Below are 21,256 nucleotides of genomic sequence, written 5' to 3'. Positions count from 1 at the left end.
GCAAATCTGATAGGAGCTTAAGGAAACATTCCAGCCGAGGAGGTGGCAAAGCTATGGAGGGAAGCTATGGCCTCACTAATCCAAGTGGCTGAGGGAGAAGTAGGGTGGCTAGAGAGAGTCCCAAGAGCTGGAGTGTCCTTAAGGGCCACATTTGGTCCTTAAGGGTCACATGAGGTTTTGCCCCCGTGCATTAGGAACAGCTCCACATTGGGTGGGGGAGAACTGGCCAAAGTGATCTCAGATAGTGTCAGGGACTGGGCAGAGGAGGAATGGTGGAGACCGCCTTCCCAGCTTGACCCTTCCAGGGAGGAGGAAAAGGAAGACAGCTTAGATTTACAGCAGGGGGTTGAGGGAGGTCACAGCTCAGAGGCAGATGAGGAGAAAAGTTGGGAAATCATGGGAGAGGAGGAGGAGGAGGAAGCAGCAGAGGGGTGGCAGCTGAGGGACACGGTGTCTTTAGAAAGCATTCCAGACCCTTCATCTTCCAGAACCCGGCAAGCTTTGAAAGTAGGAGAGCAAAGAGCTCAAAGACAGAGGGCATGTAGCAGCACCCGTAGAAGTGATGAATCAGGAAGTGGGAGAGACGGGGGGAGGTGGAGATTCACTTGGGACAGTGCCATTATCCAAGAGGCTGGGTTCTATAGCCTCTCTCTGTAAATACTAAATAAAAAAGGATGGTTAGAAACCTTCCCTTGTCTTTATAATTCCCTGGGCAAGAGCCGGGAGCCACTGACAGCATCCTGACACATTTGGTCCTTAAGGGTCACATGAGGTTTGCCACCCCACCCCCCCAATGCGTTAGAGACAGCTCCACATTAGGTGGGGGTGAACTGGGCAAAGTTATCTCAGATAGGCTCCAGTCCTCTCTCAGTGGTCACTTTGGGGCACAGCAGGTGACAACATTCTCAGCAGCACTGCAAGCAACTCTAGCTGGCTGAGTCTAGTTGAATAATATACTGCCTTGACATTATTTTAATAAGAGGTAGTATATAAGTATTTTAAGTTCTTTGAAGTTAAAGATTCTCCAGGCTATTGACTACTTCAATAGGCAAGAATTTAGCTGCAAAGGTAAGAGAGCGTAGGAATGAATTTATTATTATTACTTCGATTAATTATTATTGCTTAGCAGGCTGAAAGCTGCCAAAGTAAGATGAGAAAAAATACACAAACATAAAGATCAACCCTACAAAAATAAAACCATTATGGATCAAACAGCACCCAATCAAGCAATCTAAGACCAAACATCAATTAAAACTAGAGTAACACCTTACGTTTCTCCAAAAGCTTTAGAAAACAAGTATGTATTGTATCAGGGTTCCTCAAACTTTGGAAATCTAAGGAACTGTTGCGAGCAGTGCAAAAATACCCATTTAAAAGCTGGCATTCTGTTTACCCCTCAGTTTTCTTCCATTATGTTGTGTGCTTATGAGTTCTCAGATCATCTTCCATCCAAGCACCAATGAGATCCAGATGTTGGCACCTGCAATGCCAATAATAGTCAAAATATATAGAAGTGCATGAGGAACTCAAGAGGGGTGGAGAATTTCTGCCAGAGACAGACGTGGCTGGACTCTCTATCAGCTCATAGAGAAGAACTATTAAAAATCTTGTTTATATTTAAATCAAGCCACATACAGGCTTTTATTTCCTGTGGGAGAAGTGGCCTCTAGAGGCAAGAAAATGTATGGCTATTACAGGTATAGAAAAAGAGAGGAATGTGCCACAGAGACTCAGTCTTCATGTCAAACCACAGTTTCCAACTCTGGCACAGAGAGCAAGCATACACCATGGTTTGTCCGTCTTGACATAATGATAAGCTATGATTTACTCTAATCTAGGCAGAAATGAAGTTAATTACTTTGTGCAAGGGACGAAAGGAGCAAGAAAGTGATTCCATGCATTGCTCATGTAATAGCAAATAATGATTTGTCATTTTGCATGAACCAACCCAGAGTCTCAGCTAAAGTCTGTATATGCAGTGAAAGCCTATACATATTTGCCTTGTGTTCTGTTGAGCTTACTCTGCAGTAGGGCTGAACCAAAATTTCTCAGTTTTTGGTCATGCTGACAGGGGTGAGTTCAACATCTGGAGGACCATAGAGTCACCATCCTCTAAATTAAGTGGACGTGGGATTAGAAGAGTCCTGTTGGATCAGACTAAATGCTGATTTAGGCCAGTATCTCATTTCCCACAATAGCCAGATGCCTCTTGAAAGTCTACAAAGAGGCCACGTAAGTATCAACTATCTCTTGCAATTTCATATTCTAGGGTTCACTGCCTCTGAACATGGGGGCTGTTTAGCTGTCATGGATATTAGCTACCAATAACTAATCTGGTGTGGGTTTGTCAAACCCAGTTTTTACCATGAAGCCTGTCTTCCATATCCCAGAAGTGTGAGTTAGTGATGAGAAGGAATTAACTCTGCACATGCTCAGTGGTCTTTTTAATTCCCACTTATAGGCACTGAACACACCTCCCCAAGCTGAGTTATAGGGAACCCTGGCTCAGAATTGAACAAGCTAAGTAGAGCATTGTCAGTACATTAAGGGTTTTTTTTAAGGGGGTGGGGAGGACAAATTCAGACCATGAGCAGGAACTTCCATCAAAGGTAAAAGTTGAAATTGAGAAGTAACGAGATTCATGTGAGGGATGCTAATTCAATTCCTTCTTTCTTTCTTTCTTTCTTTCTTTCTTTCTTTCTTTCTTTCTTTCTTGCAGGAAACATTTCTTTTGCTCTTTATATGCTATGATTCTTCTGGGGAGTATCAGTTGATCCTCCTGTTGCCAATAGTAATTAATATCCAGTAGTCTGGAACAGCAGTCACTCTCCTTCTACGGATGGGTCATGGACTGCATATTTTGCTGGTATTCCAAGGTCTTCATTGGCTGCTTTCAGTCTACAAAGCTCTTGCATACGCACTCGGGCACCTCCTGGCCTTTCATTGGACTGTGGTTTCTAAGATCAGCTGAAGATGCTCCCTTTCAAAGGCACTTTGGGTAGTGTACATCTTGCATGTCTGCGAGCTCACAATATAATGGCAGAATTTTGCTTCTGGTATGAGATTCTGAGAGGAAAAACAGATTTCCCACTCCCCCCTAATAAAACCAAAGTAGCTAGTCCTCATGTTTCTTGAAGAAAACATATAAAACATTATACCTTTACCTTTTTACCTTTTACTTTTACCGTTACCTTTTACATTTTACCTGCTGCCAAACATACTGCCATTTAGTGAAGCATACAAAAAAAATGTTTCTGGTATGGCATATTGCCACACGGGGGGACAAAGATTCTTCCCCTCTCTGAAAATTCAGGTAACTAGTCCTCATGGGGGGAAAATATAATTTTGATTGCTATGTGCTGCCAAATATAGCTCTGTTTAGTAATCCATGGATGGAGTTTTGCATGCTTTGTCTGACTCCTCATCGCACAACCAAGTTTTTTCTTCTCCATCCTTCCTTCACCACCCTTGCAGTCTAGCCTCAGTCTCCATCCCCTTGCTCCCCATCTGCCAATGCAGTTTCCTAAAAAAAAAAAATCCCAAATTCTTTATTCTACTTCTGCATATTCTTTTCTCGAGACAGACGGATGCCAACTGATAATTCTTCCTTTTTAAAAGAAAGCATGCATGAATGCTTAATATGGGCATGGTTTATTTTGCCTGCAGAACCTAGATTTCCTCGGTGCCAAATTTTGGGGGAGCATGGTAGGGAAAAAGGGGGGCTGGCAAGTCCGTTAAAGCTTACTCAAGGCCACAACGAGCCCTTTTTACCTCTGGCTGAGCGCTCTCTCTCTCTCTCTCTCTCTCTCTCTCTCTCTCTCTCTCTCTTCCTCCTCCTCTTATGCCACACAACTCAGGGATGGGGATGTTGGCGACTGGTGAGAGGTCTGCAAAGAGGTGGCAATCGGGGGTGGGAGGGTGGGCATTGAGACAGAGAGAGAGAGAGAAGAGGGAGAAAGAAAGAGACTGAAACATTTCATTCCATCCACCAAGCCAGCTGCACTTTCTTTCCTTGGCAAGGCTGGGAGCTGTTTTCCCCACGCCCACCCCTCCCCCAGCCCTGCCAGTGGCTGACACTGTGATGTATTCAGCAGCACAGCCAGCTCTCTATGTGTGTGTGAGAGAGAGAAAGAGAGAGAGAGAGTGCCTGCTTGTGTGTGTGTATGCCTATGTGCCTCTGCTTCCTCGCCGACTCCGAAAAGCGGCAGTGGCAGCCGGAGGAGCTGGGGACCATGCAGCTGCCCCAGCTCATGGTCCCCACTGCCAGCCGGGTGCCCCTGATTTGGATGCCAGCCGGCTCCAAGTTCCTCTGCATCGAGGTAGGCTGAGTCTTCCCTTTCCTCCCCCTTTTTATTTTACCCCTCCCTTTGTCTGGATCTCCTCTCTCCCTCTCTCTCTCTCTGGCCTTTGTCTGGAATCAAGCTGAGCCGGCGGACCCAACCTCTTTCCTCTCCCCAGGCGGGGGGCTGTCTGCCACTCAAGCCCCCTTGCCCTGTTCCCGGGCATTGGACCTGCCAGATGGCACAGCCCCTCCCTAGAGGACTGTATCCATTTTGGGAGCAGTGGAGGGTTGAACTGGAGAGGCTGACAGCGAGTGTGGCTGGGTTCTCTGGGGGTCTGTTTCTGAAAAGACCAGGGGGGTGGGACTGCCGCCAACACATTCAGGACCACCAATTGGCTTTTTTGGGGGGTGGGGGTGAGAGTTGTCTTTGGCAGGTATTTGGGCGGAGTTGAGTTTCGGGAGGGGGCAGGGTGGAAGGGGGGGGGGAGAGATGCTAGCCTGCACATCTTGGGGTGTCCCAATCAGCAAGGGAGGGGGGGTTGCCCAGCAGGACTAAAGCCCATGCCTCCTGTGTCTGTCTGCATCCAGCATGTCAAGGGACAGTGTTTGTCTGATGCGTGCGTGCAAGAGATGCTTGATTTTCTTTTTCCTGGTACGGATGTGAAATTGCGGGGAGCTGACAGTTCAAGGTGTTTTGGGTGGGTGGGGGCAAACGAGTGAGCATGCCTGCAGCTCAGGGCGGGCAGCAGCTGACCGAGGAGGACAAGGCCTGGGTGTGTGGGTGTGGTTGGTGCAACTTAGATTAGGAGTCAAAATGGAGGACAGAGACCCGAGACTATTGGAAAGAGCTGGACAAGAGCATCGGAACATAGAAAGCTGCCTGAGGCGGTTGGTCCATCCAGCTCAGTATTGTGTACACTGGCTGGCAGCGGCTCTCCGGGGTTTCAGACAGGGTGTCGCTCCCTGCCCTACCTGGAGATGTTAGGGATTGAACTCAGGGCAGATGCTCTACCACTGAGCGACAGCCCCTCCCCTTAAATCTAGCTACAGAGAGAGGGAAGGTGTGCAAGATGGAAAAGCCAGGGGTGAAGGCATATTTGAGGATGGAGGGAGAACGATGGGCAGGAAATGAACTGGCCAGCACAGGAAGTCCCTCCTACTCACCTGACCTCTGGCATGGGGGTGGGCAGGGAACTGAGTCATACAGGGGAGTCCCTGTGCAAACCTGTGAGGTGTGGGGCAGATGACAGTGAGGCCGAGCAGAGACATGATTTTTTTTCCTGGTGCTGCAAATACCATATTTTTCCGTGTATGAGACACCCCCATGTATAAGACCCTATTTGGGGGGACTCCAAATTGAGAAAACACCCCTCAACACTCCCCGTGTATAAAATGAACCCCAAATTTAGACCTAATGTTTTGGTTAAAAAACCTAGTCTTCTACACAGAAAAATATGGTAATTTTCCATTCTGCCCTGTTGCTCCACGTTTCCTGTCGTCTTCACATGTTGGTTCCACACTACATGGGGTGAGGGGGTGAGAAGAAATATGGACTGTTGTCTTCCATTTTTAGTATTCCAATAGATAGATAGATAGATAGATAGATAGATAGATTTTTTTTAAAAAAAAAACCCAAACAGGTGCCGGTGTGCCACACCACACAATACTATCATGCGCATGTGGGTGCCATGTTTTATTTGAATGTAAAAACACTGGTGTTGCTTTGCATGTTGACTCTGGTCCCCCGACTTCACACACTCGCAGGAGTCACTGGAAGAAGGCGTGTAAAAATGTCGCTTGTACTGACGCTCTCTCTGCTGTTGCGACATCAACCTGAAGGATGATTCTGCTCATTTGTCCAAATATTGCCCAGAAAAGCCAAATTACTCTTGTGTAATTGTTGCTAATGGGCGCTGACGTAAGAACAGCCTTCTGGATCAGGCCAAGGGCCTGTCTAGTCCAGCATCCACTTCTCCACAGTGAACATTATAGGAAGATAGTGAGCCGACTTGCACAGAGTCCGACTGTTGGTACATTGAGCTGAGTGTTGTCTGCACTGACTAGGTGTGGCTTTCCATGGTTCTGCACAGGTGCCTTTCCCAGGCCTACATAGAAATGCCAGAAATTGAAGCTGGGTCCTCCTGCAAGCACGGCAGATGCTCTACCATAGAGCTACCTTCCTCCTTCCACACCATACGTTTAAAGCCCGTTGCTTCTCCCAAAGAATCCCAGTAATTGCACGTTACCCCTCACAGAGCTACAACTCCTAAGCACCCTTAGTAAACTACAGTTCCCAGGACTGGTGTGTGTTTTCCTTCAAATGCATGGCATGGGTGTGACCAGAGTCTGTTTTGCATTTCCCCCCAAAATAGCTTCGTCCACTTTTCTTCATGCAAAATTTCGGCTTTCTCTCTCTTGGACATCAAGTGCGTCACACCATCTTTTAACACAATAGCTCATCCCACCACAACCTCCTGACTTCCATCACTGCCCAAAGCCCATTTGTTCTGGGAGGTAAGAGTCAAATTTCAAAGTAGAGGCATTCTTCCAGAGCACATTGGTCCAAAGAAAGAAGGGTCCTTAGGGTGAATGTAGGATTTGGGGCAGAGGTGGCGGCCCAGTGGTGATGTCTTGAAAAGGTATCCATAAAAATCTAGGTTAGATAGCTTTTGAAGGAATAAGAGGATGAAAGTTCCCCCCTCTGCTTCTTTGTGGGCATGTCCCTCTATTTTTACTTGGGGGGGGGGGCTAAATGGAATATGCAAATTCATGCTGTGCCCATCTGCCCTAATCTCTTGGCCATGGAAGCTAAAATAGCTAAAAGGTTATGTATTTTTGGCTTTTGTACTGTAAATATATGCCCTTGATCCTCAGGCAAAGGGTGGTATATAACTTTAATAAACAAAATAACACGTCCACAACCAGAGTCGGTGTAGCTTGGAGCTTCAGGTACCAGGTGTAAACAACAGGGAAATGCCATAGGTGAGTTTCTCGGAGGCCTGGGGTTGGCCGAAATTGTGCTGAACAGAATGCCAGACTAGGAATGCTTTTGGCCCCATCTAGCTAGACTTCTTACATTCTTAACTTGCTGCTCAGCCTGGAAGGGAGAGAATCATGGCTTGGGAAGCAAACTGATTGGCTCAGCTAGTATTTTCCCCTTGGCTGCATTATCTTCCACTGTCACAGCCCAAGGGAGGATCTCTTTCTCTTAGACTCAGGGCTCCCAGGCAAAGCAGCATGAGCGGGAGCCCTTGGTGAGCCAAAAGACAGCGGAAGGGAGGGTGAAGAGGAGAAATCACTCCCCAAACTAAAACAGTGCCTTTTAGGGTGGCCACTTGAGCATCAACCCCCCCAGTCCTAAGGACACAGAATTGCATAAAAACCACACATGAAAACTTATATGTATAGGTAGCGGTCTGGAAAACATTTGCTATTATTTAAATAGAAATGCAGTCCATCTCATGCTATTGTGGAAGACTTTGACCAAGTGGCCTGTTTTTCTACCTGCGTACTCTCCAGGAGCTATTGATGAGTAGCATCAGGGCCCCTGCTCTCCTTTCTTGTAGGAACATAGGAAACCGACTATTACTGAGTCAGACCATGGGTCCATCTAGCCCAATATTGTCCACCCTGACTGGCAGTGACTCTCCAGGGTTCCAGGCAGTGGTTCTGCAGAGTTTCCAGATTTCCAACCAGAAGATACCAGGAACTCAGTCTGAGACCTTCTGCCTGCAAAGCGGATGTTGTACCACTGAGATGTGGCCCATCCCAAAAAGACCATATGGTTGGATGGACGCCTGTCATGGATGCTTTAGCTGAGATTCCTGCATTGCGGGGGTTGGACTAGGTGCCCCTCAGGGTCCCTTCCTACGATTCTGTTTAGCTCTTCAGCTAGAGGACTCCTTCAAATAAAGGACTGTAAAACAGGACACATGGCCACCCTAATCTCTGTGTCTGTTTGTCTCCTCCCCCAGAGTCCATAATGGAAGTGAGCAACAGAAGCATGTTAAAGGAGGGAGGACTGAAGACCAGAGCAGAAGAGGGAAACGTCACCTTAGGCAACCTGCTCCCTTCCCCAGCCATCCTTGGTTTTTGTGCATCCAGGTTAGCCTTCCCCAATCTCTTGCCCTCCCAATGTCTGGAACTAAAACTCCTCTCAGTCCCAGCTGCTTTGGGCTGATAGGAGTTGTAGTTCGAATGCATTTGGAGGGCACCAGGTTGGCTAAGGCTGATACAGATTTCCAAAAGGGAAGCCTGTTCAGGAGCAGTGCCATCACTTGGTTAGAAGAAGGCAGGTTGGCAGGAGCTGGCTGAGGGCAGATTAGGGTTGAGGGGCGGTGCTCCATTCACCACAATGGGCCAGCCTCCCCTGCATTCTCTGTCCAGGCAAGCAAGAGGCATCATCAGATTTCCAGGGAAACAGCCTGGAGCGGGGGAAGCAAGGTGGCCTAGGGAGACTTCTGAGGGCTAGATGGAGAGGCATGGAGGGCCCCATTCAGAGCCTAGGCCTGAGGCTCCCCATTGCGGCCTTCATCTTCTGTGTCAGACCCCAGATCTCCTTCATCTCCCTACTTTGATCTATTTTTTTTAAAAAATAAATTAAAACCCCACATCACTTATACGACAGCTTCACTTGTTGCAAAACATAGAGCAATGAGACTCGCTGAGGAAGTATGCTAGATGCTAGATAAGGCTTGTTTTAGTTTTCATATGCACAAACTGAAGGAGCCGACTGAGAGTGAGGCAGAGGGCCCAATCCATGGTTAGCACACAGGGTCCTGGAATTTCTGCTGGCCCCTCATGCGACCCTCCAGATGATGGCGGACTCCCAACTTCCATCAGCTACAGTCAGTGATCGGGGTTGATAAGAGTTGTGTGCAGAAAAATCTGAAGGGCCACAGGTTTGCCAACCTTGCTCTATGGTGAAACATAAGACTGGCTGGAGCTGATGGGAGTTGTAGTCCAAACCATCTCGAGGGTTAGAGTTTAACTGGTGTAATTAGTTTGAGTGTTGAGTAGCAATGGGCGAATCTGTCAATTTCAGTTTCTCAGTTTCTTATTTTTCCAAGCTTAGGTTCAGTTCTTCACAATTTGTTTCCATTTAACTCAAAAAAGTCATGAAAATTCACCAGCCTTTGTGCACCAATTACTCCAAATATACATGTTTTTGTAAAGCAATTTTTCCTAATGCAATGCATTTTTGTATGCAGTTCTCACCAGTTTATGGCTTTTTATGCACACTACCCCGTGTACATACTTTTATGTACATTATTTGGCTAAAGAGCTGGGTTGCAAAATTCGGAAAAGCGCCGGTTTCGAAGGTTGGTTGAGTTTCAGTGGTGTATTGCTTTGTATAGTGCCCATTAGATGGGCTCACAAGCTGAATTGCATTTCTCCCTGATCTATAGTGTTGAAATGTGTATGTGACAGACATGGTGCGTTCATGAGTGGATCTGCAGAAAAGTGTTCACACAGAAAAGTACATCAGAAAAGGGAGAGGGGGATGCAAGGACTTTGTACTCCTTTGCCTTTTTGAATGTGACTGTTGGTTGGGCTCCTACAGATGCCATGGCTTTTTGACTGTATACCCCAGGGGCTGGCTGTGTCTTGCCATATTAACTTGAGAGGTGAGCAGAGAGGGGGAGGCAGGAGATAGTAAAAATAACTATTCCTTCATGCCAGAGGAGGTGAGAAGCAACAGCGTTTGGCTCTGCTTCTGCCTCTCACTTCATTCTTTCCAGGAGTGAAACTCTCAAGGGAAAAACAGAAGTGGCCTATGGGTTGATATTCCAGCACTGATTATAAACGGCTGGCATTAATGGTGTAATTTATATAGGCCTTGTATACCTGAATGGTCCATCTTGTCCATGAATAGAGGGAAAACAGGAAGGAACATATTTGATGATAGAACAGCATGTTCCGTGCCCTTTGGGTTGTGGTGAGCACCCTCTGGCCTGACATTGTGACACCTGGTGTGGAGTAGGCAAAGAAGCAGCTAGGCCAAAAAGAGATTTGCATTCACCCACCAAACCCTGTGCAATGGCCAACCCCCACCCCCGGGTGCTGCTCTTTGAAAGCCTGGCAGTCAGCTGATTATTGGGGTTTCCATAGAGCCATATGCAGCTCTTTGATGCCCCAGCAACCAGTTGATTGTCAGGGTACCGCAGCACAGCACAGTTCTATGCAAGGGCTGACAATCAGTTGATGGCACTTCAAAGTGCCATGCATAGTTTTGTTTATCTGAAAGGCTTTGGGCACTGAGTGATTAGAAGGGGTGTGTGTCGGTGACCTATCTGACTGCAGTTGGTTACAAGTTCTGTGCCCATTACAGACTTGTTGCCCATTACTACCCTGTCAATGTATCATGTTACACACTCACAATCAGGATAATTTAACTTTTTTATGATTCTTTTAACAAATTAAGATATGCATGTACCACTTTTCAGGTGAGCCTCACAAAGGAATTTGCACAGATATGTTCGAAAAATAAGCATAAATTAAAACTATATGCAGATAACAAGTCCTTTTGAAATCCAGCTCTCTGCTCCCTTCAGGGCAAGATGATTCTTAGGTAGCCCTGTGGTGAAAGTTGATGGAGGGCAAGGCCACCTCATTTGGATCACCAGCTACTAGATGGTGGACCATCAACAGACTGAAGAGGTGACAGATGGGTCCCCATTTCATAGGACCCATAGTGCCTCCAGTGGCCATAAGAAAATGAAGGACAGAAATGTCACACACAAATGATATATATGGCACTGCTAGGAATCTTGACTGTTACACATATAGATGTGGTGGTTAAAATGAGAAAGAGACAGAAAAAGGAAGGGAGGAGGGGACGGGAGGTTGGTTTTTCCTGTTTTGGCTGTAATATGTGAAGGATGTGTGAATCCTCCCATAGCAAGACCCATGAACAAGAGTGAGATCTACAGACCCCACTTCAGGAAAGAAGAGGTATGAGTCTCTTGCATGCCTTTCCCCACACCGATATAAAGGATGAACCAGCTTAGCTTATGAGTATCGAAGTGGGGGAGGCAGTTTTTGAAAATTAATAATATGTAGGAAGGTATGACCGATCTAAAGGGAAGTTTAGCCAGCATGTGTTGACATCAGTGCCATCAGAGCATGATTTAGGGGCAAAAGTAGAGGGCCTTGCTCCTCAGAATGAGGAAAGGCCAAAGCATCTGCATTTGTGGTAGAGCATCTATGTTGTATTCGGCCAGCAAGATCCCCACCACCCCATTCCATGCAGAGAAGCTGACCAGACTGGTGGTTGAATCTTACATCAACATTGGTAGTGGGTCAGTGTCCTCTACTGCACCTGAGGGAAGCAAGCTACCTCAAGGAGAACAGGGGAGATCACATGGTACACACACAACTCTGTCCTTCAACATCTTGCCACCACTTCCCATCCCACAGCACCTGCTACTGAGAAGGCTGCCTCCCTCTGCCTAATAGTAGGGCCAGCCCTGCCAATCAATACCAAGTCTGAGAAATTTCGTTCCAGGTGTCTCATTATGGTCACCATGAACAGCCAACATAGCATGCTCCAGAAGTTGGACCCCAACTTCCATCACCCCAGGCTACCAGGGATGATTGGAGTTGGAGTTCAACATCTTGAAGGCACCATGTTGGCTACCCTATAATGGGCATCTTTCTCCTCCATTTTGAAAGTGGTTGCAGGGAGGTCAAGTTGATCTTTGAACCTGAAATCCAGATTGTTGTCTTGAAAGTCCACCCATTGGGGTGCCTTAGTTCTCAAGGGAGCTATTGTACGGTTGTGTTGCACATTTCTGCTTGAAAATGTAGGGGTCATGCTGGCGTTCATACATGTTAATGTGAATTGTGAGATGCAATCCTCAACTTGCACAGCAACCTTTGCTCCAAAACCTCTGTCATCAAAGGAGATGCAATTGTGTTGTGCATAATTCCTTTGCTGAACCTTTTGGAAAACAGCAGCTGGAAGCTGAGTTGAGTTGCGGTCCATGCATGCAGAATATTTTTTCTCAACATGCATGCCAACTCTGAACTGATTTTCAAAAATCTTGCATTATATTGCATTGCATTTTCTCCCTTCCCCAGCTGGGTTGAGCTACCATTCAAATCTAAACCATAGAGTTCTGCTCTGAACAGGGATCCCAAATGTCACTGTGATATCTTACTCTTCAAGAGAATCACCATGTCACAGTCAAATGGAATGCTGGATGAAGTCAGTTAGGAACATAGAAAGCTGCCAATACTATGTCAGATCATTGCTCCTTCTAGTTCAGTATTGTCTCTACCAGTGTTTCTCAAACTTGGGCCTCCAGCTGTTGTTGGACTACAACTCCCATCATCCCCAGCTAGCAAGACCAGTAATCAGGGGTGATGGGAGCTGTAATCCAACAACAGCTGGGGACCCAAGTTTGAGAAATACTGGTCTATACTGACTGGCAGCAGTTCTCTGGGGTTTCAGGCATGTCTTTCCAAATCTTACCTGGAGATGCTGGGGATTGTACCTGGGACCTCCTGGCCGCAAAGCACATGCTATATCACTGTGCCTCTTCCCCTGAAAACTTAAACACAAGGCACTCACTTTGGTCAAGCAATTAATCCTCCAATGGAAAGGGGAACTTGAAGAACTCTGTGGCTCACAACAGACCTGGGCTATGGACGATAGCATTTAAAATGAACTCATTAGCTGCTGTTTCTGTTGTACCCTTCAACTCTCTCTTCCCATTAATCTGTGGCAAAGGAAAATAATCAATGCTGTTGGGTATATCCCATCCTGCCTCCCCCTTTTTCTGCTCCCAGATGTGTTTTTGATTCCCACCCCATCACATCTCGGCTCTGTGGCCCCTGTGGTCCAACTTGGCTCTTGTGGCCTCTCCATCTCTCTTTCTCTCTCTTTCTCTCTCCTGCATTGCTTCTACACCTAGTCCCAACTCCCCGCTAGCAGAGCCAGCTATTAATAGAGCAGTGGATTTATCGAAAGAGGCAAGCTGACTGCAGCACTCCCCTTGCAAGAGAGTGCCCTGAGCTAATGGCAGGCATCCATTGGGCAGCAGCTGAATGTGCATGGCCACTCAGAGGGCGGTGCAATGTGGCTGGCAGGTGTAAGAGAACCCATGCATGGTGGTAGGCCAAAGGGCATCTGTTTCATCAGAACACGGAATAACCAGGAGCTGGAGAATGAGAAGCACAGCCAGTATTTGGATGGACAGGGCCATAATATTCATGGGTAGCAGAAGGATGCAGAGTTAACATCAAGAATGACAAGACATTCATGAGGAACATCAAGTTACTAGATATTCATGAGTAGCCCATACCTTCACAGGTGTCAGACATTCACAGCCGGGAGATCTGTGGATAACTAACAGCCTCCAAATTTTTAAATAGTAGCAGCAATAAAGGGATTTTAGAAGGGAAGAAAAAGAAAATGTTGAGTAAAAGGGTCCTTCCAATTTCCTCAAATTTACATACAAATTGCAGAGGAAAAATGGGTTTGGTCACCTGATTTTTTAAAAAAACCTTCTCCTTTTTTCTGCTTTCACCCCTTTTCCCTATATGTCCACCCTTCTAGTTTCACCCCATTAATGCTGGGCTAGATTTCTTGGCCTAACCAAGATATCAGATTGTCCTGGTCATCCCATGGCATCATGAGGCCCTGCCTCAAGAACCTCAGTTGTTTAGGGCACCAGAGACCTGAGAATCCTCTTGCCCACTCCTGCTGCATGGAATGCTAAGCAGCATCAGACAGATAAGTGCCTTTTGGTGTTTCTTGGAGTCTTGAATACAGCAGGGAGGAATTTCTCCTTGTTCCCTAGGACTTGTTCCCTAGGCCATCAAAATGGCCAAGGATAGGCTTTCTTATTCTCTTCCAAGTCTGGGCTCTGACATTTTGATACTATACAGTCCCAAATATATCCACCGAATTCTACCCGTGGCCATTGAGATTCCTGGTTAGAGCCTCACATATGCTAATATAGATGTTGCTGGACCACAACTTCCACAATCCCTGAACCATTGACCATGATGGCTGAGGCCCATGGAAGCTGGAGTCTAGCGATACCAGGGGCCAGAGATTTCCCCATCTTGTTCTAGGACAACATTGACTCTTTGGGCTGGCTTGACTGCCACCCTACAAAATGTGCACAGGGCCATTTAGTTTAGCATCCAGTTCCCCACTGTGACTAACCAGGTCGATCTCTGAAACCTAGAAGCAAGGCTTGATATCAGTACAGTGGTGCCTCGCAAGACGAAAAGAATCCGTTCCGCGAGTCTCTTCGTCTTGCGGTTTCTTCGTCTTGCGAAGCAACCCTATTAGCGGATTAGCGGATTAGCGCTATTAGCGGCTTAGCGGCTATTAGTGGCTAAGCGGCTATTAGCGGCTTAGCGGCTTAGAAAAGGGGGGGAGCGAAAAAAATCGCAAGACTCGCAAGACATTTTCGTCTTGCGAAGCAAGCCCATAGAGAAATTCATCTTGCGAAGCGCCTCAAAAAACGGAAAACCCTTTCGTCTAGCAGGTTTTTCGTCTTGCGAGGCATTCGTCTTGCGGGGCACCACTCTAACTTTGTCCCCAGCAGCTGATCTTCAGTGGCCTAGCGTCTCTGATTCTGCAGGTTCCATAGAGCTATCATGACCAGTAACAATGGATAGATGGATTCTTCATGAATTTGTCTAATCGCCCTTTAAAACCATATGAGAAAATGCCTAATCCTTCATCTCATATCAGTGAAGGAGCTGTGTGTGTCTGAGAGAGAGAGGTGGGGGAAATGGGGGGGGGGGAGGAGATAACAAGAGTTGGAATACATAGAAGTAGCCAGCAAAGCTCCCTCCAGATATTGCCCAATGAAAACTCTCATCTGTCCCAAGTAGCATAAGCAATGGTCAGGGAAGATGGGAATTGTAGTACATCAACATCTGGAGGGAGCTAGATTGGCTACTCGTGGACTTGAGCAAGGTGGAAAGCTGAGTTGCCAGGAGAGGGAGCAGTAAGGTGGCAAAGAAGCCAAGCAGAAGTTCTTAAAGTTGCTCAGCTATGTGCCAATATGACCACCAAGAGTACAGCGACCTCTTGGTAGCACCGGAGGAGGATTGCAAGCAGCGCGAAAGCCTCCTTTGAGTCACCAATGTTCCTGACAGATTGCTCCCCTCTTGAAGTTGTTTGCAGATGGCCAAAGTGTTTGACTGTGGACCTGCTGAATATGATTATGTCCTCAGCGCAAGGAATTCAGAACCTTTGAAGGGGGGAGATCGGGCAGCCAGCTAGTCGCTGAAATGTGGCTACAGCCCCCTGGAGGTTAAATGGCACCTTAAAAGAAATGTGTTGGTTTTTTAAAGATGGAATTGGATGTAGCAGTATTTGCCAACAGCTTTGCTTTAAGACTAGACGAGAAGTTCACTATTAGGCCTCGGATTCTCTACACATCGGCACATTGAGCTCCTGAAATCAGGCAGAAATGACTAAGCCTCCCCAGATATAGCTAATCTAAAGCAAGGCATGGCGGTTATGTTTGGTCACCGTCTTTAAATGGTGTGTGTTGGATTTTGTCGGTTTTGTCCCCCTTGAGCTTCTCCGTGTGAACACAGCAGAACAGACTGTGTTACACGTCGCAGGTCACTCGGAACTCACGTGGGATTTGGTGGGACTGTAGGAAGGAATAGCAAGAAATAAAAAGATGCAGTACTTCCTCAGAAGTTGAACAAGTGAGACATGCCACAAAATCTTGCAGCCCAGAGTGCTCCTCTTCACTTTAGAAGCCAGCCATACCCTAGTCAGTATTTCATGGCCCCTGAACGCGCTCAGTCCTCATGGGACTAGTTTTTGAGGGGTGTTTGTTCCACCTCTCGTGTTTTTCTTTCTAAATATTTGTTTCTGTGCTTCCTGCAAACCTTAGGATTTCCCCAAGCCTGTTGAAACTTCCCACTTGTGTGCTGTTTTGGTTCCATGAGGACCAACATCTAGCCTTAAACAGCAGAGCAAGAGGGAATGCCATTTCATACAGGCTATGAGAGCCAGTGCAACACAGTGCCAGGAGTAAGATCCAGGTTTAAAACTCCACTCAGCCATCAAGTTAATCAGGTGACTCTCCTAAACTTCTCCAAGGATGAAATAAAAAGGTAATTACATTTTATTTAGAATATTAGACTTTCTAGACACAATTTCCAAAATTTGTTTCTTGGATCTTTTTTCTTCCCCCCTTTTCTGTTTCTTCATTTCATCTCTTCTCTTCTCTTCTCTTCCTTATTGTGGCTGATCTTAGGGCTCATCATGCTTCAGTTGATCAGTGAATGGTCTGTTGGCCCCTTGATTAGTGGTCAAGCTGCTGCAGGGAACGAAAGGCAGCAGGTTGCTAGAAAGTGACTCTCTCACAGTGCCACCCCTCTTAACCCGAGGTCTTCACACTCAGAGAACATAATGCTTTTCTGGAGCGGGTGGTACGGCAGTTTGGCAGTGGGTCCTCAGCCACCAAAGCCTGAGAAGTTAGCTGTCCCCACAGTCTCAGATAAATGGTCAAGATGATGGACCATTCAGACCTGAGCAATCTTTTTTTAAATAAAATAAAATAAAATTTTATTATTAAAATAATTCAACATTAATACATACATGTTACGACTATACAAACATACATTTCATACAACCCTTAAAAATATTCATACATGCCCACACTCAGTCCCATAAATACTTCATTTTCGCACCACCTCACCCCTCACCCCACCCTTGTGATAAACTTCCAATCTACACAATTGCAATTTCTTTCCACTTCTATTACTTTCTTTCACATACTTTTAAACCAATTTTCTGCTTCTTTTTCTGTTACACATTGTTATCCATCTTATTTAGTATTTCAGAATTTATAACGGAACTTGTTTATTCTAATAGGAGTTCTGATTTTTCAATATAATTTTGCAAGTATCCTTTAAACACCTTCCAGTCCCTGTCTATCTTCTCTTTTGAGATCCTTCCAAATTCTCCCATTGTTTTGGATATATTGTAATACTCCACTAATTTGGCAAGCCACTCTGTTTTTGTCGGTATACTACCACTGATATATTAGCTGGTATACTACCAAAAAAAAACAAAAAAAAACAAACAAACCAAGATCTGAGCAATCTTCACTACCGTTTGATTTATTTATTTAAGCAGGGTGGTTTCCAAATAACTTGTTTTGTCAGTACAAGGATTTATCCTTGTGCAACAGAACTTCCCCCTCCCCTCACGAGCCCCTTAAATCTGTTCAGGGTTTACCTCTAACGCTTCAGAGCAGGTGTACATTTGGAGAAGGCATAAACAGGGGGCACAAGTCCAGTTATATAAACAGAAATCCTTATCCTGGTGGAACATGTTAGTTGGAAACAACCTCTAATTCATATCCCACACATTCAACGTAACTTTTTGTTCTAACAGATTTGTAAGTTGGGGTGTGTGTGTTACAAATACATGAGATTAGCATTCTAAAGCAGGGGTCAGCAACCTTTTTCAGCCGTAGGCCAGTCCACCGTCCCTCAGACCTTGTGGGGGGCCGGACTATATATTTCTTTTTTTGGGGGGGGGGATGAACGAATTCCTATGCATCACAAATAACCCAGAGATGCATTTTAAATAAAAACACATATTCTACTCATGTAAAAACACTAGGCAGGCCCCACAAATAACCCAGAGATGCATTTTAAATAAAAGGACACATTCTACTCATGTAAAAACATGCTGATTCCCAGACCATCCATGGGCTGGATTGAGAAGGTGATTGGGCCACATCCAGCTCCCGGGCCTTAGGTTGCCTACCCCTGCTCTAAAGCAGCAAAAGCCCTTTCAAATATACAACAAAATCAGACTTCTCTAAATTCAAGAATGCTCACATCCTTGTGCAAATGTTTATGTTTCCCATTTTCTCATGAGTACACATAGCCAGTACAAACGATTTACAAACAGGGCTGGTCCAACTGTTAGGCAAAGGGAAGCAGTTGCCTCAGGCAGCTGGTTTTATGTGCCCCAAAAGGACAGCAAATGATTAGTTATTTAAGGTTTTATTATTGGGGTTTTTTTACTACTTGGAAAGGGTCGGTGCATTTGTGGGATATTCCACCACAGATGCCATAATAATGTGACTAACCTCAGATACCTTCAGCTCAGTGGGGGTGACTTTCATTGCTCTGCCTTAGGCAGCAAAATGTCTTGGGCTAGCCCTGGTTATGAAGGCTGTCTGAGGAACATCAGGATAGTAAAATTGTTAGATGTTCATTTGCTTGATTGCCTGTTTGTAAAAAGAATACTTCCCGCCTCGCTCAGAATAGAGAAGGTGCCCTCTCCTATTTTAAAACATGACAGCATCAAACAAACAAAAAATCCACAGCTCCAGTGTTCCCCTGTTTTCATTGGATAAACTTGTTGTTTTTCCACCCAGAAGCAGGACATAGGACTCAGAACTGGTCAAATTCCAGGCCCAAGGAGCTTCTAGAGACAGCCTTGCAAAAAGTCCCAGGAGAGGTAGAAATGGCAGTAGTCAAACTGGGAGCCCCATTTCCAAGCAGAAAACCAACCCACCCAGCCAAATACATAAACAGGCACCTAGATGTACAGTACATGCTGGGGGAGCCCAGCAAAAAAGAGGGTCCAGCAAAAGCCCAGTCGCTACACTTAGTGTTATGAAATGTGATCCGGCATAGACAGGCAGTGCCTTATGTGGTGTGGCATAGAAAGTGAAACTAGAGCTATGACTAGAGCACAAGTCTTGTGTATTCGCTAATTGCTTTCAGACAATAAGAGTTACTGTTAACCTGCTGCAATCTCCGACATTCATTTAACACAGGATGCAATTTGGTAAGCATGTTCAAACCTAGGGATGGATGACATTGTCATTTTCAGCTTCTCATATTTCCCATCTTAAATTCAGCTTTCCACATTTCTGCAGCAATTTTCAAGCCGGTCACCAGATGCTCATTAAAATTCATCTTCATGCACAAATTGTTGAATGCAATTTTGACTAATATACACATTTTTGCTAGGAATTTCCCCAAATGTTTTAGTTTGCTAAATGCATGCAATTTTATGTTCAATTCCCCCCAAGATATATGCATTTCTGTACACAACACGTTATTGAAGAACTGCATTGCAAAATTCAGAGAACTCTGAATTTCAATTAATAATTGGGTTTCGGTTTGCATATAGGTTTGCGAAGTGGAAACATTTTCATTAAGATGTAAACAAGATTGAATTTCTCCCCAACCCTATTCACAACACAAGTCTCTTACCCATTTTCCAAAAGGGAGGAAAATGCCAAAGACTGAGACAATGGGATATTGCCTTTGAAAATATTGGGACAAGAGTCGAACAGCATTGTGTTTAGAGAGCAAAGCTCAGCTCAGCTTCTGCACACATTTACAGGGAGTCCATGGACAATTTTGGACATATAAATGGTATCTTAGAAGTTCTGCTTGAATTTAGGAAATGGTGTAACTGCCTCCACACAGTCATATTTCAGGGGTGGGTGAGGTGTCTTTTGAGAGTGGGGGGCTGAACCTCACTGGTGTTCCTGTGGCTCTTTGCCAGCCACCAACTTTAATATTCCCACAATGCACCTTGTTTAGCCTGGAGAAGAGGAGGTTAAGGGGTGATATGATAGCCATGTTCAAATATATAAAAGGATGTCACATAGAGGAGGGAGAAAGGTTGTTTTCTGCTGCTCCAGAGAAGCGGACACGGAGCAATGGATCCAAACTACAAGAAAGAAGATTCCACCTAAACATTAGGAAGAACTTCCTGACAGTAAGAGCTGTTTGACAGTGGAATTTGCTGCCAAGGAGTGTGGTGGAGTCTCCTTCTTTGGAGGTCTTTAAGCAGAGGCTTGACAACCATATGTCAGGAGTGCTCTGATGGTGTTTCCTGCTTGGCAGGGGGTTGGACTCAATGGCCCTTGTGGTCTCTTCCAACTCTATGATTCTATGATTCTATGATTCTGGAATTGTTCTATATCACAATGTAGCATCATTCAGAGGGGCATTCTGAGTGGGGGGATGACAACCCATGCTGGAGGTTCAAAATTTCTCCCAATAATGCTTCCCAGAGTAATGCTATGAAGCAAGGGGGTTACTCTGGGCATGTTAAAGAGAGTGGCAATGAACCAGAGGGATGATGTTCATTGCACAGTTCCCCTAGCTTCAAAATTCACCCCACCTCCTAAGAATACTGGAAATATTCCTTTCTCACCTGTACGGCTTCTGAATGAAAGCCATTTTGCCTCACTGCTAGCATATACAGTGAGATACTTTCCTTGAAGACAGGATCGTGATAAAAAGTAGCCTATCTGCAATAAAACAGCAATAAAAACAGCCAGATATTTTTTACAATTAAAAACAGTGCTGCACAGCCGTCTGTCACTGGGAGTTTATGGAGATCATCCATGCTGTGTGCTGTGGTGGTGCCACCTCCTGTTCTGTGCGCTGGTTCTCAGCCTTTTGCAACTGAGTCACCTGATAGCCAGGGAAGTATTGTGGAGATGCCAGTGTCCAACAATTCCAGTGGTATCAGAGAGTGCAAGAGCGAGAGATGTCCAAACTAAAATAGGGTTGTCAGGGCTTTAACTCTGGGGTTTGGCAGCACTCTTATTCAGTTGTTTAGAGGTGAATTTGGAAGTGCAGAAGCTCATCATGAAGCCATTGCCCTTAACCAAGTTCCCAAGGATAGCGCAGAAATGCAGATAGCTGTGCAGATCCATTTTATGCACACCGGCACACCAACAACAGCGCTCATTGAATAGTTAGCCAGGCTCTGGCTTCTCCTCTGCTAAAAAAGTTAAAGCAACCCCTGACCATTAGGTCCAGTCGCGGACGACTCTGGGGTTGTGGCGCTCATTTTGCTTTATTGGCTGAGAGAGCCAGCATACAGCTTCCAGGTCATGTGGCCAGCATGATTAAGCCACTTCTGGTGAACCAGAGCAGCGCACGGAAACACTGTTTACCTTCCTGCCGGAGCGGTGCCTATTTATCTACTTG

The 21,256-nt window shown here is 45.7% G+C and overlaps 1 protein-coding gene and 1 long non-coding RNA gene across 11 annotated transcripts in view; one reads left to right on the top strand and one right to left on the bottom strand.

Moving 5' to 3' along the window:
• Positions 1–21,256, top strand: part of CELF6 (CUGBP Elav-like family member 6) — a 178,570-nt gene that overhangs the window by 69,490 nt on the left and 87,824 nt on the right. For 2 of the 10 annotated variants that reach the window (XM_079953362.1, XM_079953361.1), the window contains exon 1: positions 4,089–4,319. The exons of the other annotated variants lie outside the window; for them this stretch is intronic. In XM_079953362.1, the coding sequence (XP_079809488.1) occupies positions 4,164–4,319 (156 nt within the window). In that variant the 5' untranslated portion in view covers positions 4,089–4,163. Of the gene's footprint in view, positions 1–4,088; positions 4,320–21,256 lie in introns of those variants that run through there. 10 annotated transcript variants of the gene reach the window in all.
• Positions 16,373–19,826, bottom strand: LOC307203114. The gene is made up of 2 exons (XR_013833138.1): positions 19,517–19,826; positions 16,373–16,590 (listed from the first exon to the last, which is right to left on the bottom strand). It is a non-coding gene; the product is annotated as an uncharacterized lncRNA (long non-coding RNA).

Source organism: Podarcis cretensis (genome assembly GCF_951804945.1).
Source record: "Podarcis cretensis genome assembly, chromosome: 14".
Taxonomy (NCBI): Eukaryota; Metazoa; Chordata; class Lepidosauria; order Squamata; family Lacertidae; genus Podarcis; species Podarcis cretensis.
Note: the sequence above shows the minus strand (reverse complement) of the source record. Positions and strands in the feature narration are given on the sequence as shown.